Source organism: Xenopus tropicalis, chromosome 4, assembly GCF_000004195.4.
Source record: "Xenopus tropicalis strain Nigerian chromosome 4, UCB_Xtro_10.0, whole genome shotgun sequence".
Taxonomy (NCBI): domain Eukaryota; kingdom Metazoa; phylum Chordata; class Amphibia; order Anura; family Pipidae; genus Xenopus; species Xenopus tropicalis.
The window spans coordinates 126,728,497-126,747,277 of NC_030680.2; the positions used below are offsets into that span (position 1 = coordinate 126,728,497).

Genomic DNA, 18,781 nt, shown 5'->3' on the forward strand with positions numbered 1-18,781 from the left:
GTCTGTTTAAGAGAGGAGATGAGGTCTTCAGTTGGCCTAATGTTATATTATATATATATATAACACTAATGCAAGCACACTAGAGTTAGGTTGGCCATACACTGAAAGATCCTCTCATTTGGCAAGGTCACCAAATGAGCGGATCTTTCTCCGATTTGAGGTGGGTGATATTGGACTGATCACGAGCCCCATCAACGAGCCAGTGCGCTTCTCGTCCCAACGGGATTTTTTATATCTGCCCAATAAACATCTGCCTGATTTTTGGCCAGATATAGGTCAGGCAAACCAGTATGAGAGCCCCATACACAGGGCAATAATCTGCCGACTTTGTCCATCAGCAGCTTTTTTCAGCCCGTGTATGGTTACCTTCAGACTGGCTAAAGTACTGTTGTAATGGAAGTACACATTGTTTCAAGTGGATTTAGGCAGTTGTGCCTGTGCCTTTCTTTCTCCTGCCTAACTATACTGTGTATAGCAGGGATCCCCAACCTTTTTTACCCATGGGCCACACTCAAATGTAAAAAGAGTTGGGGAACAACACAAGCATGAACATTTTCATGGGGGTGCCAAATAAGAATGCCATTCGGTAGCTCCTATGTGTAATGGCAGCCTAAATGAGGTCCTGTTTGGCCGTGAATTCCTGCCTTCAAGCCAGGAATTCAAAAATAAGCACCTGCTTTGAGGCCACTGGGAGCAACATCCAGGGTTGGTGAGAAACATGGTGCCCCTGAGCCACTGGTTGAGAATCACTGGTGTATAGCAACAAAGCAGAGCACTGAAAAGAGTTGCAAATTTGTCCACCACTAATTTTGATTTTGCATATTTTTTATTTCGGTTGGAAAGACATTGTTTTTCAGTGCCTGTTTGCAGAAAGTAGCAGGGGTTCCACATGCCATGTGTACCGTATACAACTTTTCTTTAGTCTGTGTCTGTTTGAAAGGTGACCTTACAACACCTACTTAACCCTCACTTCAGCGCTGAATAAATTATGAGTTCAACACAAAATAAAGTCATAGAGACGTAGTTTCAGTATGTGCTGTAATTCCAACCCAGTGATACACTCGCTTAATGCCACATCTGAGCAGGTCACAGTTACTTTCTTGAATTTCATTCCACTTAAATTATTTTACATTTCACCCACTGCTATTCTTCTTGTTCCTCAATGCAGCACTGGTCTTGATCATTACTACTCTAACTATGGTAGCTTAACGCACAGATGTCTTAATGTCCTATGTATATTGATAATGGGTGAGTGCAGAGGATCTCTTGTTGCTGTTTGTATGAATGTTGTGGTCACAGCCTCATTGCACCCCCACCTAATTGTTAAAAATTTAGTGGTGATCACAACTTTCCCTTGTTTGCTATGTTTACAAGGCATTAAGATGTGATTCTTGGGGCCCAAGTCTATGTGGAACCCTGGAGCAGCACCCATATTCAGAATGGTGGTATCTTCAGGGTTCCCCAGTGATAAAAGGTGCACGATTCTTCATAAGGGGCAGGACAAATAAACTGACACTTGGCGCAACTTGCCACTCTTTGCAATAGTGTATTTGAATACAAATTAACGAATAGCATTTGTACACTGTAGCATTTTGTACATTGTTGCGCTGTCGAGGTGAGCATATTGGAAGAAAGAACCACTTATTTAGTGGCATAATGTTGATATAGTGTAAAGTATGTTTTGGGTTTGTAGTTAAAAAGAATAGTGTTAGGACTAGTTGTGCTCTGTATATGTCACCAACTATTACTGTGATCTGGAGATGCTTTTTTATGTTGGTTTCGGTCACGCTACTAGTTTGAGTTATAAAGTCCTATGCACAACAGCAGTGTAAGTCTCTAAATATAGTGAACATGCAGTACATGTATCATTTATAAACAGCTTCAAGTTTATCATTCAGAGTTAAAAATACATACCGATTTCCATGTATAAAGTGCAGGAATTCCATCTAATCGGATAGTGAAAGTCGGAATGCTGTCTGTCCTGTGGGGAATACAAATTTATAAATACATGAATTGCTCCTCTTCTGGGTAACAAAGGTACATCCTCCTCTATTTCAACCGTTTCCACAAACAGACCCTGTTATTCCTGCATAACTCCCTTCAAACTCCTCAATCCAGTCTGCTCCAATCTGTCAGCTCTGGGTTTCCTGGCCTCACAAGACGCTGGAAAAGAAAACATTACAAAGGAAACACTGTGGATTTTGCATTGCTTTAAATTGCTCTCTCACTTTAGGCCTCTCATTCTTTATACATCATTTAGATTTATTATTGGTTCAATAGGGAGAAAGCCTTTACCTCTCTATATTTCAGCGGACAAACTACAGTCAGTTATTCAGACCATTACTGACTCTTATTTTTTATTATTTCATAGTATTCCCACCTAGAATATTCCACTCCACACCATGTTATAATTTACCTCTGAAATCCAAATTTACAAATAAGATAAAGACCTGTTGGTCATCCATTCTTAAGCTATGAACAGATTTGGTTCGGCACTTCGGATGTTTTTATCATTAATATCTGACCATTTGGTATGCACCAAATCCAATATTTCTGGATTTGTAATAACTTTTATGTTTATGTGCCTTTTTTGTGCTAAAATTTGGTCTTTGGGGGGGATGGTGGGTGGTGAACTTGTGGTGGGGTAACAAGTTTAGAGCAGAATAATAGGCAGACTGGTTAAATGGACAGGGCAGAGGTGGCCTGTGCTTATAAGGGGTCATCTAGTTGCAGAGGAGATCAGGAAAGGAAGGTATTCATATGGCATTATGTACTTGCTAGTAAATTTGTAATACTGCCTATGCCAGTCAGATATTATCTGGGTGGCAACCCTAACCCTAGGGTTCTTACTGAAAATTATATTTATTAAAGAAAGTGAGTGATCACATATTTAATGTTCTGTAATACCATTATGGCTGCATTATTGTGGGATAAACTTCTCCAGTAAGTAGGCTGCCTGAAAACTAGCACATTTGCAGCTAACAGTATGAGAAACAGCATGTATGACACAGACAGAACAAGGGTCAGGGGAGGTAAAAAGCATTATAGTTACAACATAACACAAACCCTTACACAGTTATCAGCAGTTTTCTAGTTTTGCACAAAACATTCAAATGCACAAGAAGAAACAAACTGAAGAGTTTGGTAGAATGAGGAATACATTTATTGAAGGTACTTCCGTTGGCTTGCATGCTCTTTGGACAGGAGGTTGTGTATGAAGGATTGAAAGATTAATAACCCCACATTACTTAGGCATAAAAATTATGTTCTAAATGTAAATTACTACAGCAATGCTACTCCTGCTTCACCCTCAGCGCCCTTTACCTATATCCTTATAGTTTTTTGGCTCTGTTTTTGTGTAGTTTAACACTTTCTCTTGCCCCCCTTCCTCTATGGGACTATGTCCTCTTCTTCTTCTCTTTGCGTCTCCTAACCTGGCCTCTCACCTAGACAACTTCTAGTCATGTCACCTCGAGCATATCCCAGTTCTATTTGCTGTTCAAAAATCTTGTCTTCCTGCGGGCGAACGTCAGGCTTTTTTTCCAAAGCCATTTTAATCCTCTTCTCACCTTACATTCTGTCATCTTTAGTTAAACACATTTTGTTTTGTGGTTCCACCATCTTTGCATGTCTTCAGTTTATATTTCCACAACCCCTTTCTTTTCCATTCTTCCAACTTTTTTTATTGCAAAAAATATATAAAAAACAATTCAACTTTCCTAAATATAGTTTTGTAGTTTTGGCTAAATATGTTAATATTCTTAACCTTGTGTATGTTACACAGTTTATGTCAGGAATGAACTTTAAATATTCTTACGGTTGCTGTGTGTCGACGTCTCTAATTACTGGTACACTTGCTTTACAAAGTATTAGATTTCTGCCCAGCAATAATGAGTTAAGTAGGGCATTCTAACTATGGAGCATAATTCCTCTTATTTTCTCACCAGGGAATTCCTCTTCCATAGATAAGAGAAGGAAGGGAAGCAGAGGGTGGAAGGGTTATAAAGAGCTGGGGAGAAGCAGACTTTGTTTGTTTTTGTTTTGGCTGATTTCTGTCACTCTTAGTAACCACGTGGCCTGTTCTCAAGGACGCCAAATCAAACATTGCGAAAGTGCTCAAAAATTGCGACCCTGCTACATGCAGATCTCCCCTCTGGGATCTGTCTATTAACTGCAACTATACTTTGTGAGAAATAACAGATCATATAAGACAGAGAAAAGTACCTACGTTTGGTTTTCTAGCTCTTATTCTGCAGTTTGATGCCATGTTTGAATACTGAATCAAGCCAGCTAAATTTACTCTTCAAAAATAATCATTGCGAATGCACTTTTGCCAAAACATAGAAAAGGCACAAAAAGAAAGGAGCAATAGCAGAATAGATAGCGAAGAAAAGGTAATTTATTAAAGAACAAGCAACATAAAGTGATGACATAGACAGGTCATGCAGCAGACCATACAGTGAATAAAGAAAGGACAAATACAGTGGAACAGAAGGGCTATTGCCTTACAAATCATTAAACCCAGCTGGATGGCAATATTTAATTGAAGCACCCACATAACAAACCCAAAGGTTTAAGTGCCAAACAAATTTAGGATTGTGGATGTAGTGGCAGACAGCAAGGGGCCCTCAAAGGCAACAGCACAATAAATTATGAATTATACAGTCACATGGATCAGTCCTGTTAAAAAAACGCCATGGAAAAGGCATGAAAGATACAACACTGCCTAAATATTAACATCACAAAACTGTTATATAAGAGTAAAAATTAAAACTGGGAAGATAGTGATGACAGACAGAACCCAAGAAGACATATAGTAAATACCTGAGACATAACAAGACGGAAAGTGACTGGTACAAATAATATAGCAGGAAAATAGTGTAAGCAAATTCAGACAGAACACAGTAGACAGTATTAGAAAGACCTGGGGAGGAAGAGACAGATCCGTAGATTACGGATAACTAAGACTGGAACAATGCGGCCCGAGAAGAGATAAATGAACTGTTAGGTCCTATTAAAGTAGTACTAGTTCCAGCTATACCAAATTAAAATGTATATTTATTCTGACAATTTTTTTAAGAATTCTTAGCAAAGTGTCTTAAAATGTGGATAAAATACACAGATGGAAATTCAACAGGGGAAACTGAATGAAGTCAGCCATGCATTTCCCTACACATTTCTACCCTACTAAACCTCTACTCTTTGGTGATTTATTATGACTGAGCCAACTCTATAGTCCTGGGTTTTGGTTGGTTTATAAGACCAATCTTATATTTAAACACAATGCTTTTTGTAAAGAATAGTGTCAAAACTGGTAGTTCAGACTGATCCCTTACCACCTCCTTTTGGTTTGGAAATCTAATTCAACACTATTTTTATACATAATTGTGCATTTAAAAAAAAAATGACTTCAGATAATATTTAGGGTAATAGCAAATAGGAAATTTTTCTAGTCTTTTTGGCGACTTTTTACAAAGGAAACATTCCCAGACAAAACACTTGTAAGTACCCCAGAGAAAAGTCAATGAGTATTGCCACAGTTATAACACATGCAGGCAATTACCTTTCCAAAAGCCTCACATCCACATCCAATTTCCTAAATCAGGGTTAGTCTCTAGTTCTGTAAAGATAATCTTAAGTGTATAGCTAGGGGTTTTACAAAAATGTTCCTTTATAAGACTTTTTCTTTATATTTGACAGTTATTGGATCCCTCCAGCCCACCTCAACCCAAACAAACTGGATACTGTCACAGTTTGCTTTACCAAATTAAGAATGTATTTATAAAACTGTTTCTAAATTTAAACAAACATGAAAATAACTATACAAACCTGTCTCTGCAATTATTTCACGTGCGGCACATTTTACAGTTTATTTATCTATCTTCAAATGAACCGTACTTTAATAAACTATAAACAGAGCAGGCAAGTCAACAGAAAGGGGTTTCCTAAGGATTATAAAACGTTTACAAAAAGATTTGGATAAAGTGTTTAGGATTTTAGGAAAGATTTTTTTTTACCAAAGGAATTGAAGATGAATTGGGAAGTAATATACTTCTACTGATCAATGATGACATGGGTGGAAGAGAAAGCAACTGAATGGAACACAAGAAAAGACTAGCAAGAATTCTAATGCTAGCCAAGCAAAGAAATATATTGGGCTCCAAACTACTAAATATGTGGCCTTTTTTTGGACATGCACAATGTACACAACATTGGGCACCAAATACCCCCAAAGATGACCAAGCAGCCTAGTTCCAGGAATCTAGGACTACTGAGCCTATTATTGAATTTTCAGCCACTAAAATTGGCTGAATAGAGAGCAATTCAAACACAGATGAATTTAGATCAAAGAACGGGAGAGTGTTGGACTCATATATACCTTACTGGCAGACATTATTGATCTGATGATTATTGATCTGACTGGGATCTGTATAACTTCTAATCTACTCCCATAAATTTACTGTAGTGCATTAAACTTGTGGTTTCTCAGTTCAACAAAATACTGGAGTTTGTCATACATAAAATAAAATAAATTACAGGGAAACTGAGGGGGCATAAAAATGCTATGTGTACTATAGGCTTTAGAGTCATGCCAACACAGGGATGCAAATAACAAGAATACTTGATTCCACTGAGGAAAGCTATAAGACGGAGGGTATGTTGAATTTTTATACAGAAGCTTATATACAAATAACCTTTCACACAGAAATAAAAAAAACTGTGTTATCTGAAGGATTCAACAGAAAATAAAATATGTATGTATGTAGTGTATAAGGGACAGGGCCTATAGAGGAACACATAGTAACAGTGCTTTCAACATTTTCATCTAACCTTGCCTTTAAAGCTTAAAACTGCCTAATAAGAGTCTGTTTTATTCATGGCAGGATCCCTGGGTGTCCTTCGGCGTTCCCGCCATGCCAGCCCGGGAGCCAATCCTGTGGCTGTGTATCCTGCAGACCCTATGCTCCGCCTTCGCCAAGGACTCGGCACCGCCCACTCCGCGCGTACAGCTGTCTTTCCGAGGTAAGAGCGAGAGAACCCAGTCTCTGTTGGAGTCGCTATTGCTGTGCTCTGATTGCAAATGAGACTTATTATTTTACCTGACGTTTATTTTCTATAACAATAAACCTGCTGGTGTAGTAGATCTTTTCAGTCCTTGCAAACACTTTTCGGCTGGTGTGCGACACCTGTTCAGGTTGCAGGTGGGCCTTTGCTGCGCATTGGGGGTCCATGATATCTGGCAGCCGAGTAACATAATAGTAATAGCATCCTTCTCTGTAAATCGGCAAAGTGCTTACTTACAAAGTTCTTACTTATTTTTCTGTGAGAACTGAAGGCTTTTCACTCAGGGTTTTGCGTTTCAGTTCTCTTTTCTGCCTTATGCCAGGTGTCTCCTGCAAAATACCAAATAGTATGGCTAGGGTTCAGTCATTAACTGGGTTCTTGCAAAAACATTTATTTTTCAGAGATCATGGGTGCAATTAGGAGAGTGCCAAGGGGATGTGGGTTCTTACCGGACCCCTCGGTCCTCTAGTCCAGACCTGGACTGGAAATCTGTGGATTCTGGCAAATGCCAATGGGGCTGGCAGAGGCTCAAGCTGCTCAGGGGTTTGCTGACCTAAGGTGGCCATACAAAGATTTGCTCATTTCATAAGGTCGCCAAACGAGCAGATCTTTCCCCCGATATGCCCACCTTGGGCGGGTAATATTGTGCTAATGCGATCGTTTGGCCCCGATCGAAATGCAATGAAGGGGATAGGAAAAGCCGAAACGAGGACTGCATCAATGAGCTGATGCGCTTCTTGATCCAATGAAATATTGACATCTGGCCAATTTTTGCCCAAATATCGGTCAGGGAGGCCTGTCGGAGGGCCCTATACGTGAATCGGTCTTAAGGACCTGAATCGGCAGCTGTAAGTAAGTTACATCACTGGTGTGATCTCCTGTAAATGTTATAGGCATAGACAGTCACTATTTAGGCTGTTTGGGCCTTTGTGTGCTAAAGGAGCCTAGTTTGATTGTTAAGGGTTAACTTTAGCTGGCAGTAAGCACCAGGATTCCTTTGCATGTTTTATGTATAGGTGCTTGCTGTTCCAAATTCATCTTATGCAACTAAAGGATATATTAGTCTAAGCCCATGTCTCACCCACGTGCCATACCTTCCCTAGCAGATGCACATTTTATCCAGTTCGCTACCAAGAGAGTCTCTGGCCAGTCTGATCCCGTCTCCTCTTTAATCTTTCTCTCATCTTAGCCCCATCTTCCCTTCTTTGCCCACTGACTCCCTCACTACCTTCTCTCTTTAATTTGCCCACAATCATTCTCCTTTTTAATCCTTTTCTTCCCCCTGCCCTATGTTTTTTCCCAGTGTTTCCCTTGCTCTCCTGCATCCCTTTTTCTCTTTCAATCTCTCTTTCTAGTAATGACTGAGTGTAGGGGGTCCCCTGACAGCCACAGTGCGAGCAGTTATAATTATCTGCCAATCTTGGGCCTTTCTGTCTCCCACTAAGAGCTGCCTGTGGCTCAGCAGCCTCCCTAACCTGATATTAGGCAAATGAAGCAGTCTCCCCCTCCCTTGTGCAATTGTCCGCTTCATGCAGTCTCATACTCGTGTAAGAAGGAATATTACAAAACAATATAATTTTACCTACACATTCCTGTACATGTAGATTTCTCTGTATTCTTTACAAATTATTTTCCTTCATTTTTAATCGTTTTATAAAGAAGATTTATACCTTCATATATATATACCTTTTTTCACAGCCTTTCAACCCCCCCCCCCCCCCCATCCAACACACACATCTTGCATTAGCTTGTCTATATATTCCCATTTCTGTTTTAGAGTTAGTCTCTTTGTTTCTGTATTCCTTACTCCACTTTCTGTCTGGCCTTCTACTGTCTGATCATTAAATGCTTTGCCCTGGGGTTGAATATAACTGGGAAAGAGCAATAAAGTTCTATTGTGCTATGTATTAATCAGCAGGCATGGCTCTGCATATGGCTACAACATGGTGGAACCCTACCCCATAGCTAATGTGTTACATATGATAATATATGGGGCAAAAATCTTTAAAGATTTACTTTTCTTTGAGGAGGCCACCCTCTTCCATTTGTGAAAGTTTATAGTTGCATATCATTATAAGACCCAGCTATACGGCACTACAGAAAAAAATGTGGTGCTGTAATAATTGTGTTATTTAGCTTGCATAAAACAATGGGGATTTATAATGAGGGTGGATGAGGAGCCAAACCAGAGCCACAAACTGTGCAAATCTAGTCAGGCCCCCAAATGGCTGGTTCAGACCCCTCTATAAAGCCATCCCACCATCTCTTCCTTTCCTTGATCATGACAAATAGTAAGCACTCATGTACCCATGATAGGTCCTGCTTCTCTAACCTTAGCCATGAAAATCCAGCTCCCTTTTTATCATATTCTGCTTCATACTCCCAAATATTGAGTTGGCTCTTACACAGTGAAAAGCCTGAAAGAGGAGCTCTTGAGAGTATTACTAGAGGCAATACTTCATACATGACGCAAAATTATTTCATAGAAACTGCATTTGTTACAATGTGACGCCAAAGGCCACAGGCCTCTTTGATTGCAACTGTTTTGCCAGGGAAAACATCACTGTAATCCAATGGGAAATACTGCTGCAGATTGAGACTAATTATCAATGCTTGATGTATGGTTTATATGAGCCATTCTCACATGTCCTAGTCTGTTGGGTCAGTGCTTCCCATAGAGAACCAACAGCCCCCTCTATCAAAAAATAGTGCTGTTATTTAATGCATAAACAGGAGATAGACACAGGAATTCATATTCTGCTGTGCTGTACAGGCTCGGGGTTTAGCTGGGATCTGTCCTTAGGCACAAACCTGTAACTGACCAGATGCCATGTCTCTGGTTAAAATTCCTTCTGGCCCCTCTGCTCTGTAGAATATAAAGCTGTGCACCTTATTCATGTGGATCTGTTCACATCTCCTGCTCTGGAATGTTTCATTTCATTTCTGGTAAGTTTAGCCACAGTCCTTTATTCTTAGTCACTTGTAGGTAGGATCATTGTGTAGCTTAGTGGGAAATCCAGCAAAGGTGATGCTCCCCATATGATGTGATATTCCTAGAGGTAATGCCACGCATGCTAAAACTTATAGAGAGAATGCACTGCATATGGTTGTCTTTCCTAGAGGATAATGCTTTCCATATGAAGTAACAATCTATGACATTTTACTATGCATGATTTGAGTATTTTCTTACTTTATAGAATGTGAGGTTTTGGGACCAAAGAAAATAAACCATTTTAGCATCGCTACTCGTTTTCCTTGGTTTAGGCTAAGGCAGGATCGGTATTTTTGCTCCAGAATCAAGAAATTCCTTGGTGCCAACAACATACAGTAAATTGAACATACACTGGGTAACAATATTACTATCAGACATTTACACCCGACAGTCCTACAACTATTTTTGTACTGAAAACCACTAAATGCTAAAGGGTGTTGGTTTGGCTAATGGGAGTTGTTGCCCAACAACAGCTGGAGGACTCAAGGCTGGAGGTCCCTGATTCATCTCATTTTTTTATGTATTTCTTCCCCCCCCCATCTCCAGATGCCCGGCTTTATAACGCTGGACCTGCTTTTTTACTTCCCCTTGTATCCATATAACAGCACTAGTATGGCTCATTGTTTCTCTTCGGTACCTCTCCCAGCACTGAACAGAAACACATATGTGCTGCTTTATTATGACATTTTAGCTCCATGTAGGTGGATCTCTTTTTATCCATCTCATTTCTCGCCTGTCTTCCTATCTGGCACACACCACTGTTTAGCCATGCTCAGGTAATTCTCTGCGCCAAGAGATGCCCCAGTGAGAGTTTATTGACTATAAACACTGTAATGTCATTTACATGTTAATTATCTCTCGAGCATTACAAGACCATAATTAGAAGCTAATTGACACAAACAGGATGTAATGGGTTTTCTTGGCACACTGATTTCAGAGGGGCCCAAACCACAGTTAATTAACCTTTTTTTTTCCAGGCTGGCACAGAGGCAGCATATACCTATATACAACTCAGTATTTTTATTATCAGCTCAATAAATAGGGTTGGTTTCAATTACTGTAATAACAAAAAAACAATAATTTTAGTTATATAGCACTGATCATTGGTTTCTTTTTACCCTCATTATCTCCCACCCCTCCCGCTATTAGCAACTAACTATTAACTAGGCTATTAACATTTTACTAATCTATTTTATAGAGTCCGACAGGGCATAGTTGATTTATAATGCCAAAAAGGATTTCAATTTTTTTTTCAATACCTACGAATAAGCTTAATGTTGTGACCCCTTACTTAAATGATTTTATATTTGCTAACACAGAATACAACTACTCCCAAAACCATTTAGTTGGGATTGATGATGATATTTGTTTCTCAGCTTGGTTCAGAGTCCTGCTTAGCCCATTTCTGTTGCCCACAGCAGGACCCTCAATTACACTACAAGATTTATGGCAGATTAGCTGAATAACATATGTCTGTGCTAGCCGACTGCTAAATCCCCGGATACTCGGCACTGCTCACTGATCCAGAGAGGCCTTCTCAGTCCACTTTACCAGATTCACATTTTCTAACAGCTTTTAGGGTAACGGCAAATACGTGTCTTACATAATAACCTTCTTCATATAAACATCTTCTCTCTATTGATGGCTGGTTTAGGGCAAAGAGTAAGGGGTCTCTGCTGGATCTATTGGGGCATGCAGATTGTTTTAGCTCAGTCCTGCCATAGTCAGACGTTCAGTACAGTAGAAACTTGTGCTCATTAGCCCCCATAGCATATGTGTTTGAAAAATGCACCCATGTGCTGCCGGCCATGGAGTATTATGAACTACACCCTTACTAATGCTCCAGGAGACCAATTTGTGGCAATTATTCTGAAGTTATAGGTGTTTGGCCACATCTTTTCCGGAACTCTACTTGTCCTTTAAAGGAACAGTAACACCAAACAATGAAAGAGCTTTAAAGTAATAAAAATATAATGCACTGTTGCCCTGCACTGGTAAAACTGGTGTGTTTGCTACAGTAACACTACTATAATTTATATAATAAGCTGCTGTGTAGCCACGGGGGCAGCCATTCAATCTGGAAAAAAGGAGAAAAGGCACAGGTTACATAGCAGATAACAGATAAGTTCTGTAGAATACATAATAACATAATAACAATAGTGTTTTATCTGTTATCTGCTATGTGCCTGTGCCTTTTCTCCTTTGAATGGCTGCCTCCATGGCTACATAGCAGCTTATTTATATAAATTATAGTAGACTTTCTGAAGTAAACACACAACTTTTACCAGTGCAGGGCAGCAGCACATTATATTTTAGTTACTTTTATACACTTTCATTTTGTGGTGTTACTGTTCCTTTAAGAGTATGAGATGTTTGGTTTGATTTTGACAAAGGCACTGTTGCGATATATTTTTCCAGTGTTTGCTTGGTTTCCTCTTGGTTCTTTGGTTTCCTCCCACAACCCAGAATACATACCAGTAGGTTAATTGGCTTCTGATGAAACTGACCCTAATATGTGCGTGTATATCTGTGCAAAGGAAATTAGCCTGTAGGCTCTGCTGGCTCTAATGTGGCTGATTGAATATCATTCTATTTAAAGCACTGTGTAATATATCAAAGCAATGTAAATAAATAGATGGTAATAATTACAGAGCTTTGAGTAGATGTCTGTCACCATTTAAAATACATAAGCAGGTTTAATCAAGAAAATCAACTTGCCCGAGCATGATCAGCGACCGCAAGCCTAACCACCACTGACTTCAAATAGGATTAGGGCCCACAGCTTGGGCCTCACTCACACTGAAGAAAGTTAAATGACAGATCTTGGGGGATGTAAAGCTTGAAACAACTGCATATGATATATGAATAAAAGAAAGCATATAGTGCATATGTGCTATGTGTAGGAGGTATCCCATACACTGGAGGTGCTTTCTACGCCAGCGTTTGTGTGGACTGTGTCATTGTAGGGTATATTAAAAATAGAACATTTATGGAATGTTGTATAAAAATAACTAACAGGAATTAGTAGGAGTTTTGTTTCTGCTCCTTGTCTGGCCCCGAGGAGGGTCAGCACCTGGGAATGGTCATGGGTCACAGTTTGGGTTTATCAGTTCATCCATCACTTTTGCAAAATCTCCTAAATCTCCCCAGCTCCGAAAAATGCTGCTGTGAGAGGGGAGAGGTGGGAGTGACAGCTGTCAGTCATCACTCTGTTACTGGCTGCCCTCCCCATTGTGTCTCTTCACCCTACTCCCTTTGATGGGGTTAGAGCTGGGGGAGGGGTTAAGTGAGTGGGTGTCACCCATCTGTCAGACATTGACACCCTTATTGTAACCAAGGACTGAGGGCAATTCTGGGATTTGAATTAAGTGGGATGCTACTCTATTTAAATAAATGAGGGTACCCCATGGGGGTAGGGTAGGCTTTGGGCTCTTGGCCTTACTGCATTGAGAAGTAAGTAATCCTCTTTGTAATAATATTAGCATATAAACCTTTTATAGCCAGGAGGGGGCTAAGTGCCATAATTCATCTACTAGAATGACCCATTGCAGAGTCTGCTGGACAATGGACATGTCAAGAGGTGTTTTGAAAGACATATTGGTTCTTTCAACACTATTACCATAGCAAAAGGGACACTGCAGTTTCCCTGATGGTGCAATAAGACCGTATTGGAGAAAGCCATGAGTATAAATATAATTATTATTAATAAGCATGTATTAATTGCCTTTTGCAAGAAGGTCATTTGGTATATACCTGAGGCATATAGTTTTTGCGTAACCACAACTGCAGGGTGCCAGGTATATGCAAGGGCCCTAGTCAGGGGGATACCACCTAAATCATCTTTGCTTCGTAAAGTTCTTTTAATTGGTTACCTAGCTGCATGTCTCCAAATGCTTGCTGTGCACTGTGGGATATAAATTATGATGTTTATATAGGGTTCTTGTGTATGATCAGGCCATTCTCCCGCTGTGCAAGGTCAGTACTTTGGAATGAGTACTCCACAACCCACCGGAAAAAGAATTCAGTGAGCCGAGACCCTGTACTAATGCCAAACCCAGAGCTACGATTAACTCTTCCGCTGTCAAAAAAACCTATATTGGCTGGTTATCTGATGGGGTTGGATTATAAAAAACTAACTCAAATAGAAACTTGAAGTTGTAGTTTCAGTGACTTTTAAAATCTCAGTGCCTGGCATTACCTCTAGTGACCTTTTCTGTGGTGTTCTCACAGTTCTAGCCCTGTTTATCTCTGGAAAACAAACTGTCAAACCCTCTATTCACATGCACAAAAAGGTTTTAATAATGCCCCACGTATATATATATATATACACACATAGAATATATAAATATATATATATATATATATATATATATATAGACTCATTCCAAAAAGTATTTAGACCTGGCTGAACTTGTTCTTGGACATGAGCTGTCGAGTCGGCAGTTTATCTTTATCTGCCCGTGTATGGTGCTCTCTGATGGCTTCTGACCGATTTCTGGATAAAAATCATTCACATGTCAACAGGGCAGGTTTACAGATCCCATCGGGATGAGGAACACATGTACTTGGTGATATTTTCCCCACCCCGATGACCTGCATTTGGTTATTGTGATCCAGTTACTTCCATGAACTTCTATGATGCTTGTGTTGCTCCCCAAGTCTTTTTACATTTGACTGTGGCTCACGAGTAAGAAAGGTTGGGGACCCCTGGGTAAGAGAGCGACTTGCTGTTGGAAGAGATTCCTCACCTACATAAACACAAAGCTCCTGGTTGTCACTACTGTGCCCCAGTAGACTGTAGAATAACACCCTCATGTACACTGAAGCCATGTCAGATTAGTAAAACGGCAGGCATGCCGAAGGGGGAGCAGCCACAGGATGCTCCTGCTGAGCGCACACTGACACCTGCTTACCCACTCCTGAAAAAGGGGCTGTGAGAGGGGCTGAGGGTAACTGATCCATGACTCCACTTCCCCAGACTCATTAAGTGCAGGAAGCCAAATGCCTAAACCTTGCACAACACTCCCACTAACCAGCATATCCTTTGTTCACTTTGTGCACCTTTTTATCTCTTATATTCATTGTCTGCCTTGTGTACTGGCCGACTCCTCACTGCTTCTGCCTTTTAATCATCTTTTTAAGAGCCCGCATCACTCCGCATCTCCTTCTCTGACTCTCTCCTCTTTCCTCTTCTTCCTTACTCTTTATATCTCTCCCTCCCTCATTCTCTCTCAGCTGATTATCTGTGAGTTTGTCCTGAAAAGATAATTACCTGCCAGGAGGGATTGTGTTTTTATGTGCGAGGGAGCGTGAGTGTGTTAATGTGCGTGTTTAAGGCGCATGAGTGTGTTAATCTGTTTGTGACCAAGAACCGAGTGCATCATCTACAGGCAGTATTTGCATTCACATTTTACATGTTGGAACTTATAACAGGTAGACTTATTTTTACTCCAAAGCAGTTACGTATCAATGTAAAAGAGGCATTTCTTTGATAATAAAGCACAAGGCAAACTAGTTGCTGATTTGGGTTTCAGCAAAAGCAGCAGCAATTAGTACACTGGGGGTTTTCTGTCTCTATCAGCTTTTAAAAGATAACTGGGAAATGGGGCACAAGACTAATGATACAAATGCTATAGATTATGTCACATTATGTTGACCCTGTACAACACAGTGCCTATACATTATTCACATCCAGTGATAATTGGTGCATACAAGAAACAGTGCTATTTGCAAAGATAAGGGGCTCATTTATCACAGCAGCATTACTAACCTCAGGGAGGACTAATGCTTCCAGCATTCCATGTCTAATCTGTTTCCAGACTTTATATAACAAGCTAACATGAACCTGTATTAAGGTGTGTTTATAAGGTTATAGGTGCAGAATTTATGTAGCAGTGTGGTTGCTATGATGTAGTGTGCACAAAGGTGAAAAAAGATCTTAGGGCTTATTTATTAATGCAAGTGCAAAGTGCTAGTTTGGATGCAAAATTGAGTGCCTGGTAGGCAGTAATTCCATTGTTCCCTTTGCAGGTTGAGTCAGTTACTACAAGTGTATCAAGCACCTTGTGCTGGAAGTGATGCTGATCCAACACAAAATCTGCAGAAATAGTGCGTGCCACAACTTGCATGCAATTTACCAAAACAGACGCTAACTTTGTTTATCTTGTTCAGGTTGCTTGTACACGCAACTGGAAATTTCAGGGAAAAACACTTCATTGTGGGTAAAAAAAAAAATGTTTTAATTGCGTATAAAGAGCAATTTGTAACCTACAAAGCTGTTCAAGCATTCAAGCTTATATGGCGCAGGACAAACAGCAGGAACTAGATATATATCAGTGTCATTCTCTGAGACATTGCAATTTTGTTTTGTCACATCATTCAGATCTAGGTGGCTTCTATTTAGCAGTGGGAGACAGATGTGGTTTGGCTTTCATGTACTTTCATGTACAGGACATGCTGCTTTCATGTATCACAGACACAAGAATTTCAAAAGCCCCCCTGCGGTGCATTTGCATGACATATTTTAGCATGGCATTGTGAGAAGTAGCTGAAATGTCTCATTTTCACGCCAACCACATGATGCTAGCTCTGACAGGACCTCACGTATACCAGACAGGCCCCTGAGAAATGTAGCAGAACAATAAGGTTCTGCTAACTCTGCAGATATATCTCGCTCAAAGTACATTCACCAGTGCCCTTTAGAAAATGAGGCCAGCACAGAATATGACTAGCACAGGGGTAAATTCAGGACATCGTATACTGTTAATGTAATGCCATTCTGTTATAAGGAAATAGTACCTTTCTGCTTTCTGAGAAGGAGTAGTAACGTTTCTGGTGATAGCCTTGGGCTACCTACTGCATTCTTCCTTGAAAAACATTCTGACAATATTGTAACGCCTATAAAGCACTTGCGCAGGGTGGTGCCTCAAGCCTCTTGTCTTCTTCAATGTGCCCTTGACCAGTGCTGCTTCAATAAATAGGCTAAATGAGGATTAGGTCCCACCAGGGCAATGAGGCCCACCATCATTATTTTAACCACAATGACTTCTGAAAGATGCATCTCTCAGAAATGTCTTTCATTTTATTCAACTTTCCATTCATATCTGGGCATAGGCACTCAGTGGCACCCAGAAAAATGTGTAGCCCACATTGAGCTGGAATGTTTACTGCAAGCCAGATAGAGTTATTACATTGTTACAAGCATAATTTCTCTGATGGGTGCGCACTCCAAACACTGTATAATATTAAAACAGTACCACAACTAAGATTTAATGAATCCTTATTGGAGGCAAAATAATCCTATTGGGCTTATTTAATGTTTAAATGGTGAGTGACTTAATTATGCAATCTAATACCTCCTTCTAAGGACCCTAAAAAGCACACAGACACTTATAGTTACTAAATCTGAAAGCCAAGAAACCTGCCAATGTGTTTTTGGACTCTGGGAGGAAACCAGAACACTCACAAGAAACCCACACAAACATAGGGTTTACATACAAATTCAGTGCAGATGTTGCTTCAGGCTTTCTCAAACCTGGGACTCCAGCAATGTGAGGAAGCAATGCTAACCGCTGTGCCAAAACTAGATTTTCTAGTGGACAAACTTAATACGTTCAGTCCCCTAGCATTAGCATTACTTATGTGTGTAAGTGCATTACTCCAAGGCTGATTAACACAGTACAGTAAATTTCTACAAATGTTCAAAAAAAAAAGAATGCTCAGTGCATTTTCCTTTTACTAGTAATTCATTCTTTGTAAATGTGTATATTTTCAAAAACAGAGATGGCTGCAGTAAGTTTGACTAGTCTGGAAGCCCAAGCTAGGCAACCAGTTTCCTGAGAGCTGATGGTGTAGCCGTATGATGAAGCCATGTGATGAAACTCTGATGTTCAGATATCTCTGGGCTGAATTATAATTATGAAATCATATCAAGATTATTATTCCATTGAAATGATAATGTCATATTAAGAAGTTTATGGAACCATTATTGTCTTTCCATTCGTTGGAGAAAACCCACACCTTGATATATAATATAATGTGTCTGTTACAACAGTGGACAACTGATTTGCTAATCTTTAGCTACAGGACTATCCAGTTCCCTCTTTTCACTTGATAAGCTGTACATCTCTGGTCGCATCTTGACTGGGATCCTGTAGTCCTGTAGTCAGACTATTTGCGCACTTGGCTACTGCATATCTAATCCTGCATCTAGAAAACAATATGGTGCCATGAACTGTACACAGAAGCATTATGTGGCAATGGAAGATAGTTAACTGCCGCTTCCTACAGATGAGCTATATGGGTGTGGAGGTTTCCGTGTTTCCCATACTACCACCCAAACCAGCGAGCATCATAGGATTTCCTCTACCAGTAAGTGATTCACAGAGGTGTAACGCATGTGTGACAGATCAGAAATAGAAAAGCGATGGAAACCCAGTGCCAAATTACGTATATGTACCATATCAGTCGAAGAATGGAAGTCAAACTTTCTTTGCAAGAAGCCAGACCATAGCCGAGTGGTTTATCTGTACATTGTTGTGACTTCCTAAATGATCCCTAGGGTCAGTGACCTTTTCCTTCTATTGTCCACTTACATGGATTAAGCAAAGGATTAGCACCTTCTGACCTGTCCTTCTATAAAATGTGCCCAGATAAAACTCTCTCAGCCCATTTATCTCTGGAATCCCACTTCTCACACCGGCGGCGTGTTTGTTTAATGGATTT

At 40.1% G+C, this 18,781-nt stretch overlaps 1 protein-coding gene across 1 annotated transcript in view; it reads left to right on the top strand.

Moving 5' to 3' along the window:
- Positions 1–18,781, top strand: part of sema3f (semaphorin 3F) — a gene marked incomplete in the record, with an annotated part of 61,941 nt that overhangs the window by 11,620 nt on the left and 31,540 nt on the right. The window contains 1 exon segment of the mRNA NM_001011157.1: positions 6,885–7,023. Within this exon segment, the coding sequence (NP_001011157.1) occupies positions 6,915–7,023 (109 nt within the window).